We start from the raw sequence: 18,640 nt of genomic DNA on the forward strand, positions 1-18,640 counted from the left end.
ATATTATTTAACTCATTCATGAACCTCAGTGTTTGTCCCACTTGGCATCACTTCATCTAGCATATCCCCTGCCTCTGCAGCTGCACCATTGCCTATTACAAACTACATCACTTAGCTAATTATTTCTTTTTCACGCAGTATAGGAGTCAAACTGAATGCTTAAAATGATTTTCACATGTCCACATATAAGCCTCTAATGTTCATATTAATACCATGTTTTAATCTATTTTTACACATTGTTAGCTATATATTGATATGTTTCATTCACAGGTTGGACATTTGTTAACTGGCCATCAGGGAATCAACAGAAATCCAACCAGATGAACTTCTGAAAGGAAAATCTCCAACAAAACCTGTTATTAGACCGTGGAGGATTCCAAGACCTGGCATACTAAAGAAGTCGTGGTAGGAGCACAAACTCTATACCTGGGGTCACCAACATGGTGTCCACGGGTAGCCCAAGGTGACCAAGGGAGTACTCCACGGGCCGTTTAAAAAAGTAATAGTAATAATTTAGATTTTCACGTAATAACCATCTTGTTTTTGTGATTCCTTTTTTGATACACCATTGGTAATTATTGTGAAAACCCAACAATGAGACAAGTATTTGAGAGGAATATGATTTATAATCCATTATATATCGTGATTTCAGAAGTGTGTACTAAACTGATGGTAGCCCTTAAGGTCACACAGTGCCCTAGGAGTAACTCGTTGTTGGTGACCCCTACTCTATACAGTAGATCCTTATGGAAATCAATAGGAGCAAATTATGTATTAAGATGTAGCAAAGAAGGATATAAAATGTAACAATTTACTTTGAGGATAACTCTTTTAATAACTCATTTATAAGAAGTTCAATTTTATACATTAAAAAAATGCTACCTGTTTAATCTAATACACATCCATTTTGTAAAATAATGTTAGGTGATTTCTGTACACAAATGAAGCAGAAGAAAACATACAAACAATTGACAGATTTATTAATAGTGGTATTATTTATATTAACTGTGTGAACAAAGTAGACAATGCAATTGCAATTCATATTTCATTATCAAACCGACTGTCAATGACAGCATAATTTAAACCAATAGATCAATGAGTATTCCAGGCTCCTTGTACTTAAATGTATAACATTTCTAGTCTGTGGCACCATGGCATCACAACAAATTATTGGCCTAACTGCATCGTCTCACATACACAAAGCCTTCATCTGACTAAAGTGCTAACACAAGTGGTGAAACAAGCAGTCTCACACACATGGTGATATTTTTCAGCCCATCAGATCAGACTTCAGTTTTAATCGCTCAAAACTTAGGGTAGAAAAACACCTCCATCACCAAAACACACTTGCTAAAAGAGTCAGTTGTGAGCGTTGTGGCTCTTAATTAAGGGTCCATCCATGCTCGAGTCCTCAGCTGATGTCTCCACCACTGGACTGTCCGTAGAGTTTAAATCTTTTGTCAGCTTATCCTCTGCCTCTTCGCTTCTGTTCACAAAGCTAATGTCACCACTCTCTGACAACTCCCCTTCGACTCTCCTCTCAATCAAGTCACTGGTGCTGACCTCTATGATGACAATCTCATCCCCCCCTTGGAGTTGAAATATTCCTTCCATGCCTCCGCTTTCACTTATCTGGCTATTGGAACAATTCTCCCCCCCTTCAATCAATGCAATCATCTGCATCCCCTCCTGACTCTCCTGTGGGCTCTTGCTCCCGGTGCCAACTTCAAACATCACCTCCTGCCCATCCAGAGGCACCAAACCCTGTGTGGAGAGCTGCAGGCTGTTGTCATGGCCTTGGGAGGGATCAACATCTTGAGAGTGAAACTGGAGAACATAGGACTCGCCCTGACTATCTCTTTCATCAGTCTGTGTCTGACTTGTTTTGTCCTCGACCCACTCCTGCAGAAGTGACATCATCCCTTCTTTATCATCCCTCTTTACCGGTGAATCTGTCTTAAACTGAAGCTCAAGTGACTTCCCATCGCCGCCAATCCTTCCAGCTATTCCTCCTTCATGTGCGTCTCCATCAAACTGCAATACATACGAGTCACCGCAGTTCTCAACACTCACCCCATCTTTAGCCTGGCTGTTATTATCGAAACATAACATGAACTGATTTTCAGTGATTGCCTCATCTGTTTTAATTTCAACTTCAGTCGTCTCATCTTGCCTTCTCTGAGGGACGTCAAGAGATGGTAAGGGTGTTGTTGTGGTTGTTGAAACCATGGAAGCAGGTGTCATGCATCCAGAAGCTGCTGTCATTATGGAAAGATTATCAACTGTAGCACAGGACATTGTTGTCAGACAGCTTGATGGCTCAGCGGATGATGGGGATTGTGTTGTAGCGGCAGTTGTCACATGACTCTTTGCCATCTTGTCCACAGGAGCAGTGGCGGATTTTGGTTTGCGTCCTCGTCTGCCCCTTCCTGTCCGCGTACTCTTTCCTAATATAGGTTTAGTCAAAAGGGAGTTAGATAAAATGGGGTTTGTTGGCATAGCAACAGATGTGTTGGCATTGTTGTTATTGTTTGTGATTATGATCCTGGCTTGCTGCTGCTGTGTAAATTGTGGGACGTGATTCTGTGCTTGGTTCACAACAGGCTGGAGAGTTTGGATAAGTGGGAGGGGCTCTGAAGCTGCAGCAGGGTTGTTCGAAGTTGGGACAAGAATTAAACTTGACTGGTTTCCGTTGGTCGAAGGGCATTGTACCAGGAAGAAATTCTGGGGCTGAGATGGTGGTGGTGGTGGTGGTGGAGGTGGTGGTGGAGGAGGAGGTGGGGCTGGTGGAGGGGTTGACAGCGGGATGAGTTGCAGGCCACTGACTGTCTGAATCATAAAATAGTTTTGGGAGGTATTGGGAGGGATATTAAGTGCTGGCTGTGACACGATCAAGCTGACATTGTTTCCTGAGGCTTCCAGGGTGATGGGTTTCAGCAGAGTCGTGGTGGTGGTCACTCCTCCGACGCTGGCTTTGACAGCTACACCTTCTTTATCGCCACCGCGAGAACATGGCAGAGGTAGACCGCCGCCGTGTGTCCGGATGTGTCTCTGCAAGTAAGAGTGCATGACGAACTCTTTGGAACAGTAAGGGCACTTGAAGTCCTTTCGCGTTGAGTGAGTGCGAAGGTGGAGCTGGAGGTTCGAAGAGTGGGTGAAACTTTTATTGCAGTGCGTGCACTGAAATGGTCTCTCGCCAGAGTGTGTCCGTTCATGCTGGGGGGGGGAGAAAGACAGATGTAGAATGTGACGAAAAAAAGTAAAAGTAGGCTTATTTCCCCCCTTAAATAACCAATACTCTTATATTGTATGATGTAACCCACAATTGCAGTCATTTTAAATCTTTCCTGCATTTTCACTTTAAAAATGTTGATGACTAAATTTTACTCAAAAAGAGCCAAAAATAGCAACTAAATTCAAATGTTAGAACAAAATTACAGGCACAATTTATTTCCACTTAAAAGGTATACTTTTGAAATGACTGCTGAAAGGCATTCGAACATAATAATAAGACTCAATTCCCTCTTGTAAAATTATTTACTGACCTGTTTGAGGTTTGAAGTCTGAGAAAAAGACTTGGAGCAGATGGTGCAGATGTGAGGCCTCAGACCTGAGTGCATCTGACTGTGTCTTCTCAGGCAGCTGGTGTTCTTAAAGGACTTGCCACACTCTTTGCAGACATATGGCCGCTCGCCAGTGTGCTGCCTCAGGTGATACTGGTAGTGAGAACTCCACTTGAAGGTCAGAGAGCAGTGAGGGCACTGGAATGCCCGCACACCAGTGTGAACCTGAGAATCAAGCATCATAACAGTGAAACCAGAACAAAAATATACAGAGGTTGTGGCAAAAATAAATAAATGTTAATTCAATTTGTGAACACGATCGTCTCTAATCAGAATTCACATTTGACTTAAACCATGAGTTCTGGGAGGTGCCAGAGTTCCCCTGGCCAAAGGTGTCTCCAAAAACTCTTATATGCCAAATTACATCAGCATTCTTAATTCAACAAAATTAAGAATGCTCATTTTTCATTTTAATTTTCATCTCATTTCGACTTATTTGACCATCATGCATTTTCATTGATCCTACGTCCGAGCCGAGATGAAAGTGAGACGGTCTCTTGAATGTCAACTGTAGTTTTAAATGTAAAGGTGTAGTTTTCTGGGGTTTAAGTAATGTGTAGTGACTGTAGTCAACTCTGTTGTGTGAGTGTGTGATGAATGCTTTGTTGGCCACTCTGTTGTTGATAACATCTTTCTTTAAGTTACATTTAGAGCAGATACAAAAGGACGATTAATTTACGATCAATTACAAGTTAGCTACAGCTTTTGAGCAATTAACTGCTATTATTTTTTATTTTACCATAATAAATTAATGTCATAAAAATTGTTGTAGACATAATGTAGATTGAGAAATGTTTCTGAAATAACCCCAATAAATTTTTATTCACCACAACAAACAAATACATATCTTACCCTCTGATGAATAGAGAGGAGTGAAGACCTTTTGAAACTCTTTCCACACTCTGTGCAGCGGTATGGTCTTTCCCCGGTGTGATCTCTCATGTGGTACTTCAGTCCTGATGAACCTTTGAAGGCTTTTCCACACTCTGAGCAGCGATATGGTCTCTCTGTAAGAAATAGGATGTTCAATGATACAATAATAGTTGAGAGACATTATAGGGACACTATTGAGACTACTACTAAGCTTGCTTTTCTGTATGATAAGGGTGTGCATCTTCCTGTTTAGTTTGGAAATAAGACAACTGGGACTGCATCTTCACTAAGCCCAGGGAAGTTCTTTTACGAGCCGCAAGAACATGAAAGGATGCATACTTTTGCATTCATGAGAGCTTTTGTTACTCATTTTTTCATTTACTTTTGCCCTAGCATTAACTAACTTTGAGTACTAAATTATGGGTTCGGACCAACAAGGTAACAACAACTCTTCTAAGATTTAGTCCATTAGGTGGTTGGAGCACCTGGGAATGCCATCCAGTGGAGCTTTTTTGGGTGCGACTTTGCTAAGCAATTTTCAATCTAAGGGATTGTTGTGGTAATAGGGATACGGGTGGAAAAGCAGCCTGTGCCGCACAATGGACACACAACATAACTAGAAGAAACTATTTTGTGGTAAAACTGTTGTTGCTGCTGGATGATGTAACAGCTAGCAAGCTGGTCCGCATGACTTTAAGAAACTTGCAATTTTTGCAAATGGACACAAAAACTGTTCACTCTAATCATATTTACCTCCAGCTGTGATGTTCTTTTGAACTGCAGTCTTTTTAGTGTGTTTACTCAGTTTAGAAGATTTCTCTTCTCGCCCTTCACTGACAACAATGATGTTGACGTCGAGCTCCCTCTGTTCTTCTGGTTGCTTGTCAACCTGACCCGGAGAGGAGGGAAGTGGCAGCGACAATGAGAGTGAAGGAGGGCAAACTATCTCCGCTTCAGCCTCTGCCAGGAGGCGCTGTTCCGGGGTGTGGGAGTGCTGGTGGGTTAGAAGTGAGGAGAGTAAGGGGAAGGAGCGGTCGCAGGCAGAGCAGCTGAATTGGGAGCGGGACGACTGAGTTGAGAGAGAGTGGATCTGGATGGAGATAAAAATGGTCAACTTCATCCATCAAGCTTTTGTTGAACCTCATTTCAAACAACCCATCTCACCAGTGACACGTGTCTGTTCAGGCCTCCGCTGGTCTTGAAGGTCTTACTGCAGTAGCCACATGACAGCCCTGTCCATGTGGTCCTGGCCTCCGGCTGAACAGTGTCAGAGCTCTGACTCACGTTAGTGAAGTTCTGCAGCAGGTCAAACTGACCCTGGGAGGTGCCCACACTCTAAGGATAAACCAGAGGAAGTCGTAAAGATGATGAGCTGTGTGAACATCTGTATTTGTGGATAGCTAATTGTAAACCACGACCTCCTTGCAAAAGTCTAAAATGATGCAGTTTTGATCCACTCATACAACTATGAAGTATTAAAATTAAAAGCAACCTCGTAGGACAACTGTATTGGACATGGTATATCATATGGTATAATAATATCAAGAGATAAGTTGCTATGTGTTGATCACAGTAGCCCTGAAAGCAAAACGGAACTCATTTGCCCATGAAAAGTTTTTTTGCAAACCTAAGTGGACCACACATCCACACCCTCATGACAGAAACTTTAAATAATGAAAACAAATTGAAATATTCTAATGCTGTTTCAATAATCATTATTAAGTAGCTATTTCTGTGAAGAAATAGATGTAAACAAAGCTAAATGAATGTTGCTCTGCAGCGAATAAATGGCAGAATTCTATCTAATTTTCCAACCATAATCAAATAAATGTGCAGTGTACTTATCTGTCTAACTTCAGGGGATCAATTTGTTCCATTAGGTTGATGACATCATTTGGAGCAAAGATGGAGCAATAAGTGGTTTTGTGGAAGTCTATTAAGAGTCGAACAGGCTGAGTGTATCTCCCTGGTTTCGACACATGCAGATTACGAATAAGGAAAATGAATGAATTCAATTACAGACAACTGTTTGCGACCAAACCTATTTGCCCAATGAAACCACAGAAAAGGGAGTTGCGGTTGGATGACTCACAAAAGCAGTTTGGTCATTCGCATCTCTACCAGTAGCAACATCAGTACTTTCGGCAGTCATTGCTCTAGTTCACACTAGCAGTTATACAACTTTTCAGTTATTCAGCAACTTTAGGAAAGCAGTGAAAAGACAAGTTAGTTTTTTTAAATCACTTTTACATCTAATTGAAGTCCAGTCATTGAGTCACACCAGTGTATTTGACACCAGCACCTTGTTCTCTTTCCTTGTACACCAACTGACACCCAGTTGACAACCCTATAGATCTGCATGTGAGTCAGCACCTCATTCATTCAATATTCTTCACTGATTCACTTAATAGGGGTGAAGGATTCTGTTATAAATGTAGCATACTTTTCTTCACTGTAGCTTGCTACTTACTGCATTATTTCCATTTGTCGCCTCTGTCAATCCAAGCAGCACCTCTGCGGTATGTCCCCCTTCTGCCACTGTTGTAGTCTCTACTACCTCCTCAAAATCTGCCAGCAGGTGACCAGCACCAACAAGACCATCCCCAATCTCCACTGTGGCTCCAGGACCTGCTTTCACACCAGTGCTAGGTTCTTCTGGCGCCATGTGGACTGACTGGTGCTGTTCTAGCTCGATGCGTGTGGCAAAGGTGTGGCTGCAGCTGCCACAGCTGTACAGCAGCACACTGGAACCAGAGTCCGTGCTCAGGTGGACCTCGGTCCCGATAGCCCTGGAAGAAGCCCCGCCAGGGGAAGTCAGCGTGAGAAGGTTTGAATTCTGGCTGGATGTGGTGGTTGTTAGGAATACTTCTTCCATGCCCACGCCTACGGCCTCCGAAACGTCCTGGTTTACAAACCCCACCATTTCGGTCAACATGGACGTATTGACTTCCTGTTGTCCCACTATAACCTCCACTACTTCCATTACATGACTTTTCTCTTTCTTTGGCTCATCTCCCTTCTTCGCCTCCTTTAGTCCTGTGTTGGTGTTGTTGTGGGAGTTCTTGTGCAGGGCCAGATTGGATGAGTGTGTGAAGCTGCGTCCACACTCCCCACATACATACGGCCGTTCCCCTGTGTGTATCCTCATGTGCTGCCTCAAGTTCGTAGACTGAGTGAAGGATTTGTTGCACACTTTGCAGGTGTACGGCTTCAGACCGAGGTGGACATTCTTGTGTCGCCTTAGACTACTGGAGTTTTTGAATGCCTTGGGACAAGTGTCACAAGGGTAAGGGCACTCCCCCGTGTGCTGGCGGAGGTGGTACTGGTAGTGGGAACTCCATTTAAAAGTGAGGGGACAGTAGGGGCACAAAAAGGTCCTGACTCCAGTGTGGACACTCTGATGAACCTAGAAAATGAGGATAGAAATACAACGATCAGCCAGTCAATACACTAGTCATTGTTAAGCAAGCATTTATAGGATGCATACTGAAGAGGGGAAGAGAACAAGTAATTTCTAGACAAGCTTTATCAATCCTTACTCGTCACTCCTTCATTATTTTAACACTCAGCTTGCAAGAAAATCCTCTCACAGGATTGAAATCATTGAGTTCTTCTGAAAGAGTAGAGACTTGAAATGAAGATGTATTGAATATATTGAGAGCTTTTTAGTCAGTTTCCAGTACTTCATTTCATATTACAAGTTTATTTTAAAGCATCTCAATAATTTCTTTCAAGCCGGTAAACAAACAGAAGATTAGTGGATATATAATTCACAACATAATTATTGCACGTAATCTTACCTGCAACAGAGAGGAGCGTTTGAATGCTTTACCACAGTCTTGGCATTTGTATGGTTTTTCTCCCGAGTGAGATCTGTCAAATTTCAAAAAACAAAATTAAGATGCGTCTGTTTACAGCAAAGATGATTGCAATTAAATGTATTCAGGAAAAAATCGCTCATTCATCTATTCCTGAAGCTATTCACCTTTGATGGTAGAGCAATGCTGATGAACCCTTGAATGCCTTGGGGCAGAGGGTGCAGCGATAGGGTCTCTCATTGTTGTGGCTTCTTTGATGGTGAATGAGCCTGGACGACCACCTGAAGCTCTTACCACAGTCCAAACACTGGAACGGGTGGTCGGTGTGCTCAGTCTGCTGGGCTAAACTTGACACTGACAACGTCACCATGTCCAAAACGACCTCCTCTCCTCCTGCTACCAGACCCTTGTCTCCCTCAGCCAGCTGTCCTCTTTCCCTATCTTCATCTCCGTCTTCCCCGGAGCCAAGAAGGGAAGGGAAAGGAGACAGGGAAGTCACCGTCTGAGGGGGTAAAGGTTCTGCCTGGACCACCAAAGTGGCCATCGAGTTTGCCATAGCCACACTGGGCAGGTGATGGATGAGGATGCTCCTTGATGTCTCTTATTGCAACATTATTCCACATTGCCGTCCATCATTGTTGCGTTCTGTTTCCTTATAAAATCCTTCAGACGTTCAAAACCATAGCTGCCATATCTGGTCAAAAGATGATGATTTCTGCGGAAGCAAGATGAGATAAAAGTGAGATAAAATGGTGGAGTTGTGCAGGTTTATCCCTGCAACAGGAAGCTTCCTGGACCCCCCAGCACAACTGCACATCCTAGTACAGAACCCATCAAAGACATAGGTTGTAAGTTGCAGGGCTGGGATCGCTCATTGTTGCATAACGGAATACATTTTTTTTTGCTACCAAAATAATCAAGTGTTACACCTACAGTGGTCTGTGACATTTTTGCTTGGATCTACTGGCCATTTGTCAGTAAGAAATTTTACATATATATATTTTATATATATTTATATATATTTCTATCAACTCCTGTGGGAACCGATTGTAGGTTTATGTTAACCCACTTCTGACCATCAATTGACTCTCCATTGAGGACAGGTAATGCACCGCGACAGCAGCGGTTTAAAGGTCTATGTCACTAGTAAGTAGTAGCACTCGTAAGTGAGTGGGGACGAAGCGGTTTCAACAGAATTGGCGGTAGGACGTGTAGTGATTTCGTTCGTTTATCTGCAACGCAATATTCACTCGGTAAATAAATGCGTGAATACTTGGGTTAATACCTTATATGTTTCTGGTCAAAGGTAACGCGGTGGATATAGCAATAAACCGAGGAATCTTCTCGCGCACTGCGGTGTTGACTAGTAAACACATTAGCATGTTCATACCTCGTCGCATATTTAGGAACTTGAAAGGAGTATTGTGATGCAGACATGCTGGCCAGTAGACAACACTGACAATACGTGCATTGCTCAACAAACAAATCAGTAACTGGCCTGTATTTAATGCTAAATTAGCAGCCAATAATGCATAGAGGAGTATCTCGGTAAAATGTGCAGGTAACTAGTGAGTAGCGCTTACCGTGGCTTTTTAAAACTTGACGAGATATTATTGTTAGAATGAAAGGAAGCGGGTACCGCAGTGAGATTACACACAACCTTAGCAATAAACACACAAACAGCACTACTCCACCCGATGCCGCCTCCTCGTAACAGCGACGACGATTGGCTGCCTCGTCACATTGAACCGCTGCTCCCATTGGCTAGCCTGAGCGTCGATTTAGCGGCGTCGTTTCGACGCCAGCGAAACTATCAATACGATAGATAACAGTTAAATGTATTCTGACTGACGTCTCGTATATACTGTATATGTGTTCCACAAAATTTTAGGCTACATCGTTCGACTTGGCTGTCTGCTAAAACAATGGCTTAGCTGGCTATAGATCACCAAAGCGAAAGTAAGGTTGTTTAGTTGAAAGATAATACGTGTGCATGTAAAATATATTCACTACAATTACTACACAATGCATCTAGGTAAACTTTTTTAATCATGTGATACTTTATCCATGTATTCAGACACAAACTGCATGCATTTAAATAAGAAGAAAATAAATAAATGGGCCAACAAAAATAAATAACTAAAAGAATCCCACAATATTTGAAAGTGCAGGATATCACCTGTTTAACATTCAACACAGTATTCATTCCCATAGTTAATGGTAGAATAAAGTGGGGAAAAAAATGACGGCCACCCTTTTGCTTATTTTCTTTATTCCACCAACAGAATATATCAGTGGAAATGGTTGCTTCAGCTTCCTGATCAGTCTGACACACCACTGTTCCCTTTGTGATGTACATTACCCCAAAGCTGCAGCTCCACTTAAGGTAAGATGAAGACCAATTTCCTTTCCCTTTGACTTCAAGATACGTCTCAAACAGCCAAATGACCGCAGCAATAACAACACTACCAATGTTTTGCGCACATTCGGCATGATTTATTTCACCAAGGCACATATTTCACATTGAGGCCAATCTTTGTGTGGAAGAGGCAACTTGATGTAACAATAATTTAATCTTTATATAGAATTACTGTAAATAATAAGAATAAAAACTGTTTTTAAAAATAAGTATAAAACGAGGGGAGACTTGCTCCCATGCAGCAGAAAAATAAATAGTTACACTTTAAATAAATAGTCAATACTGTAACAAATACTAGAATACAAAGAAACAGAATCCTATTATAGTGATAGAATTGGTAAAAGAAAGTCTACATAGTTCATAGAAAAAACATCATACACAAAAGCACTATAGTTTACATTCATGTACACTTATGTACATCTTTACAGAAATAGTGTCACAATACATAGTATTTTAAGGCTTTGGGTGTTTAACTTTCAAAACATATTTTTCATTTTGTAACCCCAAGCACAGGTTCAGCCATCTTTCTCATCCAAGTGGCTAATTCTGATGAGTTTGTGCAAAGAATCGAATCAGGTCCATCGGTGCTCAGTAACGCGACACATTCACACAACTTTACCACAACAATCAACATGCCATCTTAAAAAATAAACAGGCATTAAAAATATAAGTTCTGCATTCGCTCTGTTTTGCTAAAACCAGGTTTTTAAAAAAGGTCATAATAATCCTTGTGGTGCATGTTTCTGTTTAAGGGCGTTGCACAGTAAGAAATTGTCAATGACGGTCTGTGGAAATGTTTGCTACATCTATTGGAAGATGAGAAACACAAAGTAAAATGGAGCATCAATAACAGGAAGTGCTAATGCTTGTTATGTTTTGAGGAACAGTGAGACACAAATGAACATCTGGGTGAGAGAAATCACGAAAAAGAAAAGAAAAATATGACATACCAACTTCAAATAAATAAATTTCAATAAATTACCATTAGTCAATAAATAAATAAATACATAAATAACACGATCATGAGCAGCATGTCCTCCTTCCCTCCGGCAACATACACGTTTGAACACACGTGTTGACTTTCGGGACAGGAGGAGATACTACTTACTACAGTGCAGACCCACGTGGTCCTGATTCCCATAGACTCCTCCGTGTTTCCACGCCAGCAACTTTCAGTTCGTGAATTATCATTGCACTGCAGTAACCTTGGGCTTCAGGGTGATGAACGCTCTGTATGCCCAGTCACAGAAAAGCTTGAAATGCTGCAGGAGCTCGTGGCCTGACTGAAGGACATCAAACTGGTATGGGAGATGAGGAGGCAGGGAGGGAGATGCTGGGGTCAGCTTTGGTGCTTCTACTCGCGACATCTGTAGATGAAAGCTCAGTTAATATTGCTAAGAAACAGATCATTATTTCATGTTGTTGTTTTTTTCATTTTAAGCTCCTCAAATGTTTTGTATTAAAATATTAAACATAGCCAGCTTGTAGAAGAGTAGCAGGGAGTGAGCAGGGCTGAGTGAGTCAAAATACTCTGTGTAACCACTTGTGTTTTTACCTGACGGTGCAGCAGATTAATGAGAGATTTCATTTCTTTGACCATCTCTACAAGCTTTGGCAGCGATGGGTTATGATGCTTCTTCGAAACCTTGTTCAGCCACTCAAAGTGGTGCTCGTACAGCTTCAGGTCAGCGTGCAGCTGTGAGAGCGTGGGCTTCAGCTGGAAACAACACAAAAGCACACAAACATTAGAGACTTGGCAAGGGTGTGGCGGGACGTAACAGTGTGGCTGCAAGCACAGCAGCCCATCCACATTTAGAGGCATGCACACATGATTAGGACATTACCTCAAGGTTGTTGAGGTCGTTGGCCGATCTGTTGCTCATTTCTGGCAGAGACTTGAAACGATGGGGCTCCACATCTGAGTCTAATGCGTGCTCTTTCTGAAAGACAGGACGAGGCGCACAGAGTCACATTAGTGAATTACATTGGGATAATTGTCCCAGTCATTAGACGAGTCACGACACCATGAGGAAAGTGTTAGGTCCGCACTTCCACCTCATGTCGACAGCAGTTCTCACTGAAGGGTGCGTGGTGCGAGTTCAGAGTGAGTTCACCCACGTACAGCCTCCCATAATGTCAACAATACGCGCAAATGAGTTGAAGCCACAGGATGTTTTTAAGAAGGAGCAGGGTTAACAACATATGGAGTGACTAAGACAAACAAGCTCAAAGTGGAACAGGCAACACTCCGTTGTAGGGAAACTCCAGGGTCACAGCTATTAACAGATGGAATGACGCAGTGCTCCTGCTGCCTGGCGTGGATTGTGTTGGAAACTCCAACTTGCAATAATGTAGTTCTCATTATGACCACTAGAGGGGGGCAAAGAACCTGACTGTAGCGTTGATAAATATTACAGTTCATTGCTTGCCTGCGCTGCTCATTATTTGGTTGAGCACAAACACCATTGAATCACTAGTTAACGTAATAAATAAAAAAGATGACTGGGCCGACCTGCGTCATTTCCACTCCAGCAACAAAACATTGCTCTGATTAGTTCTCAGAAGTGTTTTGCGTAAACAGGTTGTTTTCTCAATACTTCCTCAACCTGTTTTGCTGTTCATGTATCTGTTTTCCTGTCTCCATCACCATGCCACAATAGTTTGGTCATGCATGTGCTATGTTGTGTCCTTGTGTGTGTTCCTTTCTTCCTCTCATCCCTCTCTTACTCACACCAGGTGCTTAAACGCATGCAATATCATGTAGATGCACACGGGCAAACACACTCTGCTGGCTTGTCATCTGCCTGCCTCTCTGATCTCTTCATCTCTTGTGGTTTTTGCAGCCTTTAATTCGACCTCTTTTCCTTATTTTCTTGCTTCTCACAATGACCTCACCCTGCACCAAGTGAGCACTGTTCCAAGGATCTGATAAATCTTTTTTATCATTTTCAACGGGGCAGTTTGGAGAGAAAGTAAATCCCTGGACAACACCACACATACAGCAACCATCACTATTTACAGAAACCTCAAAGAACACAAAAAGGACCACAAAAATGCCTACACACAAATACATGCACTCTAAGACACACTTGCTGCACAGTATGCATAGAAACGCACACTCACACGCGCTGGAAAACTTGCAGCGACCTATGTGTGCACACTTCTGTCTCTTTAAAGCATCAGTTTCATTGGTTTTACTGCTGGGACTTTCCATGGATTCCCATCCTATTTATCTTTCCAAACTTTGTCCTCCCTTTAGTGGAATTCCATATAATAAGGAGAAAATATAAATAAACTTCGTACGATAGAGAACACTGTTCAACATTGTCCCCTACGACTCACATGCAGCTGTTTTCAAGACCTTGACTTCAAAACACACACCAATGGACTTTCAGATCTGAAGCTAGATGGAGCGCTTGTCTATTTTCTTTAGTTATTATACCCGAATCAAGAGGAGATTTAAGTTTACATGGTGTAAAAATAGAGCCCCGGTCTGTCAAGCATGTCCACAGACAAAATCCTTCATCGTCTCACCTGTTAAAACACACAGTTGTCGGTGCGATCTGAGCAAGTGTTATTTCATAAGAAAGAAAAGCCCTTTCTGCACCTCTCCATCTAATCACCAAATACAAACATGTTTCTACATAAACAAGGATGCAGAAAGCTGAAAGGATGAAACAGTGTTGACACGCAATTCTAAGACACGTAATGGGCGACGCCGACTTAATACCTTGATTGTTTGTAGCTGACGGCTGGTCGCTTTAATCACATGCCATGTTAATGTTATCACCTGTCACCATATTTACAGTCTTTCTAGCGACACTGAGTGGAATTAAATCAGCTTTAGCCTTATGTTTCTATCACATAGACTTGTTCAGATTCACTGGAATAGATGGCGAAGCAATGAAGATAGTTAATAATGGTAGGTACTGTAATACTGTCAATTCTAAAGTTAGCATACTACTATTCTCTTTGGTCACTCATTTGTGCAAAGCTTATGATCATTCATAACTGTAGTTTTGGTGTGGTGTTTTGGGTTTTAGAGTTTACTCTTATTATATGTGTAGTTCATGTGTAGTCCATGCCAGATCATGACAAACTACATGACTTAACAGCCAAGATTAGTTCTGGGCAGGTAACTAATTCCACCCCCATTTAACCAGACAGCGTCACTATCGCAATCCGGTGACCAGATTTTCTCTGAGTCACCCTTATTTCTACACTTAATGTGGATAAAAGCAGTGAGCTCACCGCACAGCTCCCAGGGCTGGCCTTGTCTAAGCCCTCAATGGACTCCTGCCAGTCAGTGATCGATGAAAAGCGGCTTAACACCAAACTTGATGCAACTCACCCGAATAATGCAAAGTTGTACGTGTGCATGTGTTGCGTCAGTAAAGTCTTTGGAGAATTCCCTGCTAGTCTTCATGTGTAGTGGCGTGATCTTGTGAAGTCACTGTTAAATAGTCGATTACATGGTGGACCAGAACAAGTGGAATATGTCAATATGTCAAGTGTAACCTCATTTGAACCAAACATGAACCCCAGGTATGTATTTATACATTTTACAATTAATGCATTAACCACTTTAAATAATTAAAAAAAATCTTTTTTTTGTTTTCATTTGAAAATCATTATCCAAACTCATGCACGTTTTTTGTCCCTTTTTATGTTATTTGTTTATTCATTTTTATGTCTGAATTGCTTCACCAGCTATTATAGCCTGATCTGATCCAGAGATTGTGAGCTTCCAACGTGGAGATTAAATCTTTCTCCACAGACAGTAAACCATGTGGTCCATACAAGATGCCCAACCACTCTAGCTGCTTCATGAGGGACTCCTTTTCTTCTCTCTCAGAATTCACAAATCTTTGTTGATCAGTTTTTTCCTGGAGACTGTGAAAAGTCTTGAGAAGTCCTTGTCACTGTACACACGTGGTTAACAACCAAGTGAAAGATTAATGTATATGATCATGAGGAGTAGTTGGAATCGTACAGCCTGAATACTGTGTACTCATAGCAGCTTTCATAACAGCCTTAACTGAATTTTCTAATTGAATAATGCATGTAGGATGCCTCAACAATGCCACCTTCAAGTATAGAAGGTGACCTTAATGAACTTCACTATTCACACTTCCTGTTGTAAAAGCAGAGCAAACTTCCTCAATATTCTGTCGGGAACAGGTGCACTTTTCTGTTCAGGAAATGGTAAAAGAGAATTGAGGAATTGGGGAATTAGAAAGAGTTTTTTTCAATAAAATACAAAGAGGAAGTCAAATCCATTGAATAACAGAACAAAGAAAGTACATTTTAATGATGCAAGAGGAGGTTTTATGAATCTGGTTATGGACTAGACTCATTCTGAGACTCGATTGCTTGTCATTGTTTAACTTACAGAGAAGCTCTGGACTGGCATGTGTTGAAGCCTAGTCACCTACATGTGGGTGACTTTTCCTAATCTAAGATGTGACATTAACACAAATCCAGTTACATCAACAATGACCTTCATCCTTTTCCACCTTCACACTCGAAATCCAATTAGTGTCATCCAGTCAATGCCTCATTAGCTCTCCTCCAATCGGCGAGCTGGATCTTCCAACATCATGAGGAGTCATACGTGCACTTACCAGCAGTTCCTGCGTGAGCTTCATTAGACTCCTGGTCTGATTGGAGAGTTTGTCCATGTCGCTGGGCCGCCGGTGGGGCACCGGGGAGGCCGACGTGAACACCGACATCTGGGCCAATAGCAGCGAGAAGAGGAGGGACGAGGAGGAGTCCAGAAGCACTGCGGGGAGATGAAAACGGAAGCAATTAGTGGAGAGGCGCTGTCATCTCAGCATAATGGTAATGACCTCAGGCCTCGGCTGTCAGCTCCAGGGGAAGATATTGCACCATAATATAAACAATAGCTCCAGACTTGGCAGAGGAATCCTGCACAGCGTCAGTGTCAGAGTCATGTTTTCACAGGCTGAATACAAATCATTAGAGCGTTAAAGAAAGATACCCGACTGTCACCCATCAACTCCTCCGGCATGAATGCTGCTGATTGTCACACCTGCAACTGGATAGGTGCATGAGTCGCTGCTATAAATTATATAGACCAGCCCGAGTCGGCTCTCTAACACTGGTCTCATTCATTCTGCTTCCCTTTCAAGTTCAAATACTAGGTAGACTTAAGTATTAAAAGGGAACCACAGTGGAGTTGAAATGATAAATGCGGGATAATTACAGGTGAACCACAAGAATCAAAACCAGATTGAGGAGCATCCCTACAGCATCTCATCCATCTACAGCACCTCGACCATCAACAACAGTGCTGCTCTTCACAAAAAAGAAAAGCCTGCTCCTTATACCTTATTCAAGTTAAAAAAAATAAATTGCACTTACATTTCATTTTGAATCCGAGAGAAAAAAAAGAGCTAAATAAATAGTTCAATATAAAAAAAATGAATAAATAGATTGATCTCCGGAGCTTGTCACGTGGTGTCTTCTTCTTCTCTGCTCTCAGAATCAGAAGATGGAAGTAGTCAGGACCACAGAGATTCAATGAAAAAAAAGGGGAAAAAATATAAAATAATATGAACAAACTTTTCTGTGAGAAAAGTTTGAGATAATCTCTTGTAGTCTTTATAAAATCTGGGACAGCTAGGGTAGAGAGATGGCAAAAATACAGACAGAGAGAGGGAGAGAGGGATGCAAGTGTTGTAAGTCCAATTTTTGCGCCGAGTGAAGTGTTTAGGCTTGTTTAAAACTTCCTTTATAAAGACGTCGGGCCTATGACACATCGGGAGTGACTCACTTCATTCATAAAAACACACACACAGACACACACGCGGTCCCTCTTGCTCGCTTTCCTCCTCCCTCCCAGCTCTCCCTCCCTCTCTCGCACTCTGTCTCTCCCTCTCTGCGAAAGTTAGAAAAAAAATGTTCCGTTGTTTTCTTTTTCTTGTTTACTTTCCTCTATCACTTTCTCCGGCCTTGTTCATATCTCCCACTGACCCATCTTGCATTCATCCTTCCCGATCTACAATCTCATTATCTCATCGTCATCAAACCTTTCCTCGGCTACGATCTATCTGTCCATCACAGAGAACTGAAACAGTCTATTGTGAACCCTATCCACATATCTCGTGTCAGCATTCAGCAAGCTTCTTTAAAAGTGTATTTCAAACTTTATTTTTCAAAGTTTCACATGTCACCAAATGTTTGTTCAAATTGTAGCAGGGCTGCCTGTATTTGAGCAAACACCTTTCTCTCTTTCTCACCCTTGCTCTCTTTTTTGGAGCCCCTCCTGAGACAGCAGCCTGTTATTTCCACTGCACCCCCCCACCCACCACTTTTTTCGATCCCTCTCTCTTCAGGGTGAAGGAAAGAGTGAGAGACGGATAGAAGCAGGAGAGAAGGTGTTGTCCAGACCAGAAGGGGCCTCAGAGAGTGTTGCATAGAAACAGTAAGATCACACACATTAACACATGCTGGACATGTCTGTGTTTAATTTTATTTCACTGTGGCAGGGCCAGAGGGGTGTTGGGGTCAGTGCTGTGGGGACACACGTGAAACATTGGTAAACACGCATCAATCTACACATAAAAACTCATGAGGAATTTAACACTGAGCGAAAGACTTTCATATTGATGATTTGGGGTTTTAAGGGAACTGATTTTTTACCACTCATAACAACCAAACCCTTTTCCACTGCAACAAGTGACACATCAAACAACCTGAAGTCTCACACAATCGCATCTCTTCCCATGTTGAAGTCACCAGAATACCACTGAAGGAAAACCATTTGAGTAGCGAGTGTTTCCATTAATATGGACTGCTTTGTGAGTTCTGATTCCCCAGTAAACCCCATCCTCCCATCACTCACTAGCAATAACTCAAGATGCTGATATGCGGCTCAAATCTTG

General features: G+C 42.0%; 3 protein-coding genes across 6 annotated transcripts in view; 1 reads left to right on the top strand and 2 right to left on the bottom strand.

Moving 5' to 3' along the window:
* The window catches only part of slc2a3b (solute carrier family 2 member 3b), a 72,715-nt gene that overhangs the window by 9,944 nt on the left and 44,131 nt on the right, over window positions 1–18,640 (top strand). Inside the window, exon 1 of one of the 4 annotated variants that reach the window (XM_053881290.1) lies at window positions 271–405. The exons of the other annotated variants lie outside the window; for them this stretch is intronic. The gene's annotated coding sequence lies outside the window, so the exon portion shown is untranslated. Of the gene's footprint in view, window positions 1–270; window positions 406–18,640 lie in introns of those variants that run through there. 4 annotated transcript variants of the gene reach the window in all.
* Window positions 964–10,044, bottom strand: znf628 (zinc finger protein 628). The gene is made up of 9 exons (XM_053881286.1): window positions 9,898–10,044; window positions 8,482–9,029; window positions 8,297–8,369; window positions 6,967–7,902; window positions 5,661–5,831; window positions 5,250–5,586; window positions 4,476–4,630; window positions 3,546–3,788; window positions 964–3,216 (listed from the first exon to the last, which is right to left on the bottom strand). Exons 2-9 carry the CDS (start codon window positions 8,868–8,870, stop codon window positions 1,360–1,362), a joined length of 4,161 nt encoding a protein of 1,386 aa, XP_053737261.1. The 5' UTR covers window positions 8,871–9,029; window positions 9,898–10,044; the 3' UTR covers window positions 964–1,359.
* Window positions 10,810–17,451, bottom strand: il11a (interleukin 11a). Its single transcript, XM_053881299.1, has 5 exons — window positions 17,118–17,451; window positions 16,358–16,515; window positions 12,578–12,673; window positions 12,289–12,450; window positions 10,810–12,100 (listed from the first exon to the last, which is right to left on the bottom strand). The coding sequence occupies exons 1-5, from the start codon at window positions 17,122–17,124 to the stop codon at window positions 11,921–11,923; spliced, it is 603 nt and encodes a 200-aa protein (XP_053737274.1). The 5' UTR covers window positions 17,125–17,451; the 3' UTR covers window positions 10,810–11,920.

Source organism: Synchiropus splendidus, chromosome 12 (assembly GCF_027744825.2).
Source record: "Synchiropus splendidus isolate RoL2022-P1 chromosome 12, RoL_Sspl_1.0, whole genome shotgun sequence".
In the NCBI taxonomy this organism is placed as follows: Eukaryota; Metazoa; Chordata; class Actinopteri; order Syngnathiformes; family Callionymidae; genus Synchiropus; species Synchiropus splendidus.